An 8,508-nucleotide genomic window follows, 5' to 3' on the forward strand; every position below is an offset into this window, starting at 1 on the left:
TTTATGCGGGTTTTGTCGCCGTCCACACGCAACGACTTACTTCCCCACTTATTTATGCGGTGAATACCGGCATATCAACCGGTACTGTATCGAACCAATATCAACCAAACAATTCCAGTACCATTACTATACCTAACCGATACAACTAAACAACATTGGTACTTGTAAAGAAATTCATGTGCATGTTTTCGATTTTGGTATATCTAGTACCTTTTTCACTATTAGCTTCAAGTCAATACCTTACAACTATAATTGGTACGGTATTCGATTTATATTATCACTAATTTTCTATTTCTATACCAATTTCATCTTTTTTTTTCTACGATTTGTCTTCAATAATTTTAATTTTATAACCTTTTTATTATTTGTACATCTTTAGGTAGGATGTACGATAGTCCGAACCACGCATTTGACAATAATTCAATGAGAACTTTATGGAAGAGTCTTTGTTCGATTCCAACAAGTGTATACCACTAATAGGAAAACATGATGATATTATAGGATTCAAGCACAGATAGATTATTTATATGCTCTCTAACAACTAGTTACACTAAAACAGGAATAAATATATAGGATATCTTTAGTGTAAGATGAATATTCAGTTTACATCGAAAAGTAGAAAAAAAAACCCAAGAAAGTGTGAGTGACGTGGCAATGGGGTGTCCATACGGGTACAATTAATTAGTCAGAATGATTAAACAGTTACCCAAAGGAGGAACGTACGCTAATATAATTAACTTACACAAAGAAAATCAACCTCTCTCTCACTAAAGTGAGTGAGTTAGTTAGTTTGTTTGTTTGTTTGTTATGTGGATGTATCTTCATCCATTATTATTATTTGTGGTTGTGGTTGTGGTTGTGGTTGTGAATTTGTGATATATGGCCGCCAAGACTAGGCTTTACGAGTCATTCTCGAAGAGTCTGATCGAGGAGGTGCAGCGATGGGGGTCTATGAAGCAGACCGGCGTGAGCCTCCGTTACATGCTGGAGTTCGGGTCCAGGTTCACGGACCGCAATCTCATTCTAGCCGCTCAGTTTCTCCACAAGGAGCTTCCAATCAGGATCGCTAGGCGAGCCATTGAGCTCCAGTCCCTGCCCTACGGCTTATCTGAAAAGCCTGCTATCCTCAAAGTATAATTATTCATTCAATTGTCATTTCATATTTAATTAGGTTTTGTTTGTTGATTGATTGATTGATTAGAAAGAATTACTTCAATTCAAATTTCTTAAGGATTTCATGTGTTAAGAATCACTTCAATTTTGGGAGGATACTTGATTACTACTTAATGTCAACAACAAACAAGTTGCTTATATCTTTTTAACGATCTTACAATATGATTATACCTAACTACCTTTTCAAATATTATGTGGATAAAACTCATCTGCAGCTTCTATTGAAAAGCAACTAGTTTCTTTTACACAACGTGACATAAATAGTACTTCTCTGTTTGCTTTAATAATATTGGGCTTTATAATCTTTGATTCTTATAGGTATCAAAATTGTGTTGCTATAAGTTTCAAGCCCTGTAGCATTATTGCGTGTCAAAAGCTAGTTTAGTTTTATATGAATTTTCTTCACCGTTTTCCAATGTGACAGTGTCGTTTTGGCTAACATTTGAACAAGTGATTTCATCTGTTTATGACTTGCAAGGTGAGAGATTGGTATTTGGACTCTTTTCGTGACCTTCGATCATTTCCTGACATAAAAGACAAAAACGACGAGCAAGACTTTACAAAAATGATAAATTTAATCAAAGTGCGACACAATAACGTGGTCCCCACCATGGCTCTAGGAGTTCAACAGTTGAAGAAAGATCTAGACCCCAAACTTGATTACAAGGACCTAGACGATATCCACCAGTTTCTTGATCGCTTTTATATGTCAAGAATCGGGATAAGAATGCTAATTGGTTAGTTGACTCTTTCTTATAATATTGGTTTTTCAATAACAAATAATAATCACATCCAAACTTTGTTGTTACTGTTTATTAGGGCAGCATGTGGCTATGCATGAACCGAATCCACAACCGGATAGAATAGGTTACATACATACAAAAATGTCTCCAGTTGATGTGGCAAGAAATGCCAGCGAGGATGCACGTTCTCTTTGTTTACGTGAGTATGGAAGTGCACCTGAGGTTAAAGTCTATGGTGACCCTGATTTCACATTCCCGTATGTTTTCTCTCAACTGCTTATTAACAGTTCACTTATGGTTTTCCTTTTGTTGTGTTTTATCTCAAAACGGGATGGATAAAATATCTAAGCCAGAAGGGTTGAAAGTTTCCCAAAGTTTACCCTTGATTCTTATAACCTTTTAAAACCATTTTATTCATAGATTAGATTATAATCATAAAAAATGTTAATTATTCATATATGAATATGCAGGACTACTTCAACCTGTATTAAAAGATGACTCCTTAACCGTCCCATCCATATTTCACTTTCACTAGGGGTGTGCATGAGTCAATCTTGGGTTTAAACTGAACTAAAAACTGAAATTCGGTTTTGAAAACTGTACGCTTTCGATTTTCAGTTTGGGTTCGGTTTTACGGTTTTGCCATTTGGGTTTGAAGTTTTGGAGCCGGAAAAAAGGCCAAAAATGAATTTGGGCCTAATTCTTGTTGTTAATCTAATAATTAATTGATTATTATACATTTGGACTAAAATATTTGGGCTACTCTATTTATTAAATTCTTATGAATTACTTAAAAGTCAAAATAAAAAATGAAAATCCAGAAGCTCAGTTTGGTTTTTTACAAAAACATAAAAGCAAACCTTCAGTTTTTGTTCGAGTTCGATTATTTCGGTTTGTTTTTTTACACTTTCATGCTCACCCGACTTTTACAGTTTACTCTTAAACTTCTGCTGGTTAGATTTAATCTACTCTATTAATCTAATAAATAAAATTTTGGTTGAGTCATGTGCCACAATTCTGTGAGCTCAAGACTGTTTTTCCCGCTTCTCTTATTTCATCCCTTTGTATTTATAGTAACAAAAACATAATATATTTTATATAGTAACTAATTATATTTTCTTTGTTCATTACCAACTGTAATTTCTAAATGTTAATTACTAGTTATTTAATAATTCTTTTATTCAACCCGTACAATACACAGATTTCTAACCTAATAGATTAATATATACATGCCTTGGTTTGTTTACCTGTGACAGATATGTTCCAAACCACTTGCATGTGATGGTGTTTGAGCTAGTTAAAAACTCACTGCGTGCGGTTGAGGAGCGGTTTATGGACTCAGACAAAATTGCACCACCTATAAGAATAATAGTTGCAGATGGGTTGGAAGATGTTACGATAAAGGCATGTTGAGTTTAAATGTTTAATAGATCATTTTGTCTGTAATTAATCATATGGCAACATAGTTAAAATATTGGGTGTGTTGTAGATATCTGATGAGGGTGGTGGAATACCAAGAAGTGGTCTACCTAGAATATTTACATATCTCTACAGTACTGCCAAAAATCCACTTGATGAGCGGGCAGATCTCGGGACTGCAGAGGTGGCAACAATGGCGGGTTATGGTTTTGGTCTTCCGATTAGCCGATTGTATGCTCGTTATTTTGGAGGAGATTTGCAAATTATCTCCATGGAAGGCTATGGTATATTTAATTTCATTAAATTTTAAAGTAAATTACTATTTTGGTCCCTGGGGTTTGACATGTTTAACCCTTTCAGTCCATGAAGGAATCTTTTAACTATTTTGGTCCATGAGCTTTGCATTTTGTAACGGTTTTGGTATCAAACACCAACTCTGTTAGATTTTTCTGTTAAGTTAGAATTTTGGTAATTTCATATTTAAGGGACTATTTATGTTGCTGTTTAGTATTTTGGTCCCTAAGTTTGCTCATTTGATTTATATTTTACTAAATAATTATTGCCACCATAATTATATCAGTTTAGCTTTAAATCTTGATAAATTACATCAAAGATCAAACACATGGAAAAAATTATTTATGTTTACATAAACTAGATACTAATTTTTATACTGTTATTTATTATCTTACGTTAATTACGCAAACAAACCTATGAATATTGAACGATTACATAATTAGTCTCTTAAATTTGAAGTGACAGAAATACCCTCTAACTTAACAACAAAATCTAACAGAGTTAGTGTCAGGGGCCAAAACCTTTACAAAATGCGAACCTCGTGATTTACTAAGTTTTATATTTTTATATTATGAGGTTGCAAAATGAGTTGGTTGTGTGGGTTGGGTAACAGGTCAAACCAGGTAAAGTTTTCTTGTAGGGGTCGAATAAGATTGGGTAAACCTATAACACAAACATTTTCAAAACGTGTTGGGTTGACCTGAAATTGTCTTAGAATTTTGACTGAAAAAAGATAATTAGTAAGGGTATGTTTGGTTGGAGGTAATGGAATGAAGGGAGAATGGAATGGGAGAAGGAATGGAATGAACAAGGGAATGAAATGGATCATTACTATTCATTTGTCTTGTTTGGTTAACCTATGGGAATAAAATGAATCATTAGTTAATGTTGTTTGGTATCCAAAAAAATTATAAGAATGAAATAGAAATAATAAAAACATTTTTTTCTCGGAGTAAATTATTTTACAAAAGAAAAAAAAAGGCGACGGTGGTGGTGTTGGTAGCTCCGACAACCAAAATGGTGGTGGCGACGGTGGTGGTAGTGGCAGTCAAGCGTCAAGGGCGGTGATTATGGTGGTGGTGGTGGGAGGAGTGGCGGTGGTCAAGCGATGGTAGCATTGGTAGTGATGGCGATGGTAGGGTGGTGGCAACGGTGGTTGAGGTCAGGTGGTGGTGGCGGTAATAGTCAGGCGGCGACAGTGACAATGGTTACAGTGGTTACGGTGGAAATGATTGTGCTGGTTACGGTGACAATGGTGGCGGCGGCGGCGTGGTGGCGGTGGTAGCGCTAGTGGTAAGGTGGTGGTGGTGGCGACGGCGGTGGTGGTGGTGGTGTCGGAGGTGGTGGTGGATACGGCGAAGGTGGCGGTGGCGGCAGGTGGTGGTGTTGGCTATGGTAGTGGTGGTGGTTGATGTTGTTAGGTGGTGATGTTGAGAAAGTATGGTGAATGAGGAATGGAATGAAAAAAAAAAGAAGGGGGTGGGAAGGAATGATTTTGATGGAATGGGATTTCATGTGTAATGGATGATTCCATTCAATTGAGCAACCAAACACCATATTTTTCATTCCCAAGCAATGAATCATTCCATTCCCCATGTGATTACTGAATACCAAACGCTACCTAAGTTATACAAGTCATTAATTAATTAAAGAGTTTTGTTATGTTTTTGCAGGAACAGATGCATATCTTCATTTGTCTCGTTTGGGAGATTCACAAGAGCCATTGCCATGATAATTAATTTCCCTTGAAAGATGTAAATGAGTTTGTAATGCCTTGCTGAGATTACCTTGCAATTCATTATCGAGGAGACTTCGTAGACCCATAATTAGGTTGGTGTCGTAATGACATGGGTGGTTAATATTTCGAGCAAGACATAAATAAGCATGTCATATTCAAAGTTGATATGCCAACAAAGGTATCAATCACAGTATTCAAGGTATCAATGTAATGGACATATTTGTAACGAGTATGTGGTGCAGGATTTAAAATGGACTAGCTTCATTACTGCATGTGAGAAGCCAAAATCTAACCGTATATAGAATACGAAATGAAAGGCAAGCGTTTAAAAGCTTCTAATATCGAAAACATCTATTTGAGTTTTTGACACAATCGCGTGCGCTTTAGGTAAATCTACATACTTGTTATATGGCTAAATTTGTATACTTGTTACATGCTCTTTGACCTTGACTCTCCATTGAATACTTATCATACACACATTCAAAACTTACCGGATAACGTCACCAGCACTCCCCGCCTCTTGTATAGTCCTTTTAAGTGAAATCCGGAAACCAAGCCACTTTGGTCTTCTGCTCAACACAACACTCATTTTCAGTTGTATGTAAGAGCTAAGCTCATCTATGCCAGTTTCTCAAGTGCACTTGTTGCAAACTCTATATATTTGCTGGTTTTTAAACATCAGCGCTCATCAATGCTTTCCTCACCTTGGCCCATTGCATAAAGCTTCCTCAGATCATCAGCATCTTGACTCAGTTCTTTCTTCATTCAGTTTTTCTAAAAACTGTGTTAACCTCGTTTTCTTTATATGCAAGAGCTCGTTTTGCCTGCAAAACTTCCACTTCCCGTAACCTTAATGTTCCCCATCAAAACATCTACTTCAGTTTCAAATCCCGCCTTCGTGTTCAACACAACTTACCACTTTATTTGTAAGGTTAAAAATCCTTTGTACGACATTTGCAGCTTCAGACTGCTTCGTATTTGTACCGTGCAGGTCATGTATGATCTTTTCAACCTGTTTGTCTCTCATTTATCACCGTTGTTTCAATAAGCTTGTTTTCTTTATCGCTTATAACCGTTTTCAGATTCAAGATTTCTTTATTCGTTTCACCCAACGTTTCTCGTGCTTGAGATAATTCAGATTCTCTCCTTCAACATAAGTTCAAGAAACAAGTGCTCGGATTTTTAATCGTTCAATCTCTAACCTTGTTTACTCAAGTTGACACTCTTTACACTCAACAGTGTTTTGCATTGACTTGTATTCTAACTTTCTTCGGTCCAGTTTGTTTCTAAGAACTGACATTTCTTTAGTTGCTTGTACAAGAGCACATTTTTCACCGCCTAAGCGATTTTGTTACTCTTTGATCATATCTTTTACCATAACTAAATCCCGTTCAAGATCTCGGTTCCAAGCCACTGCAAGTTTAAGCTTAACTCTCTCACTTTCAACTTCAACTTCCACTCTAGCATCTTTAATACTTTTTTGTGATGTAAGAAATTCACATGTAATATATTAATTTGTAAATATAGATTTTTGGTAAATTTTAAAGAAGTGAATATGTTGGGATTTAATGTCTGAAAGCAAGTTTATGGCCTTAGACCTTCCGCATTAAGGCCATTCATGGCTTATGTGGAGGAGATTTGTTAGAAGGATGAAAAAAACATATATTGTGGAGGGTCATCCATCCTTAAAGATCCTTCCTCAAGGATGGTGGTTGGTGGGTCCCCAATGTTGGTGATGTGGAAATTATGAGGTTGTTTGTGGGAAGAATGAATATGTTATTGTTGTAGGTAAAAAGTTTTTATGAAAAGAATGAATGGAAAGCTGATGTGGCATGCTGACTAGGCTGTTTGTAATAAGAATTGCTCTAAACTAATGCAGACAGTCTTAGTGCTATTCTTGCATACTCAAAATTGCTGGAAAATGAAAGAAGCGAGAGTTTGACTTTGGTCAACACTTGCACAAAAGACTGATCAAGTGCATGAAAACATAAAAACCTATTTGGATAACTCCCAAACTCTTTATTAACAACCCATAAAATATAACTCAAAATATTAGCTACAATTGTAAACTACAACTGGGTTTGTATAGACTAACCTAAACTTGTTAGATTGTTATACGTACTGCTAATTAATCTTCTATCTTCTATATATATAATAAATACAACTAACTAGTGGGGGACATATGTTTTTAAAAATTAGATGTCACGTGTTTACTTCTGATAAAGTCTAGATATTGATTTCACAGCCTCTCACTCTCTTATTAAATAGTTACGAGTTTCTTTAATTTGGTAAATAATATGATTATACAATAACTCATACTTAGTTTAAAAAAACATCTTTAAAAAAGATATGCTATTTTATTCAAAATAAACATTTATAAAAAAACATGTACATAACACATAGGGTCACAGGTTTCTACCCTAGTAACTAAATTATCCAACTCAACTACTACCTATTACCTAACTTGTGAGTCTGGTAACTAAATTACTAAGTTAAGACTAAACCGATTTGTTAAGTCTAATTTGGATACTAAGTTAACTTTGACTAGCTAGTCAATTTTGGTAGTGAATATGGTTTGGAATTACCAAAAACATTAGACTTATTATTGGGCTCTTCCATATGATTTCTACAAGGAAGCATAAAAGACTCGAAATTTTTTACCGAATTGAAGATGGAGTGGTTTAAAATCAAGAATAATTAGCAAGATGGAGATCTTGAAGGTTACTTTAAGTTATTAAATTTAGTCTCTTTGACCCGCTTAAATTTTGACGGGAAAGACGGGATTCACTTTACCACACTTTATACTTGTGTAATAGAATAATTTTGTGATTCATTAATTTTTGTATTTCTTGTTCTATAGAAAATAAGAGTATGACAACAAAAAATAAGTGGAGAAAAATCTCAATAAGTAAATTTTGTGTACCCAATACGGCAATACCTAACATAAGGGTATAGATCACAGATATGAGACCATAATGAAATCACTAGGTATATCTTCTCAAACAGGTTGAAGCGACTAAAAAATGATTTCAGGTACTTGCTTAAATGTTTATCCCTGTAACAATAAACATCGATCCAAAATTGAAACGACTATCTCTTAACACAAACAACATCCGGTGCACACCATTATCTTAATAACGT

At 35.2% G+C, this 8,508-nt stretch overlaps 1 protein-coding gene across 1 annotated transcript; it reads left to right on the forward strand.

Annotated features, from left to right (window-relative positions):
* Positions 1 to 839: 839 nt before the first annotated feature.
* LOC143581608 (pyruvate dehydrogenase (acetyl-transferring) kinase, mitochondrial-like) lies at positions 840 to 5,904 on the forward strand. The gene is made up of 6 exons (XM_077064360.1): positions 840 to 1,131; positions 1,652 to 1,910; positions 1,993 to 2,173; positions 3,173 to 3,320; positions 3,406 to 3,619; positions 5,303 to 5,904. Exons 1-6 carry the CDS (start codon positions 880 to 882, stop codon positions 5,359 to 5,361), a joined length of 1,113 nt encoding a protein of 370 aa, XP_076920475.1. The 5' UTR covers positions 840 to 879; the 3' UTR covers positions 5,362 to 5,904.
* The last annotated feature ends 2,604 nt before the right edge of the window (positions 5,905 to 8,508 follow it).

This window comes from Bidens hawaiensis, unplaced genomic scaffold (genome assembly GCF_021521415.1).
Source record: "Bidens hawaiensis isolate Kalapana, Puna unplaced genomic scaffold, B.hawaiensis_p1.1 tig00031111_1, whole genome shotgun sequence".
Classification (NCBI taxonomy): Eukaryota; Viridiplantae; Streptophyta; class Magnoliopsida; order Asterales; family Asteraceae; genus Bidens; species Bidens hawaiensis.

Bases quoted from the DNA above. Each gene is read 5' to 3' on its own strand.
- LOC143581608 (XM_077064360.1), top strand. From the start codon at position 880: ATGGCCGCCAAGACTAGGCTTTACGAGTCATTCTCGAAGAGTCTGATC. The intron at 1,132-1,651 runs GTATAATTATTC...ATGACTTGCAAG, and splicing joins AAAAGCCTGCTATCCTCAAA to GTGAGAGATTGGTATTTGGA. The intron at 3,321-3,405 runs GCATGTTGAGTT...GGTGTGTTGTAG, and splicing joins TGGAAGATGTTACGATAAAG to ATATCTGATGAGGGTGGTGG.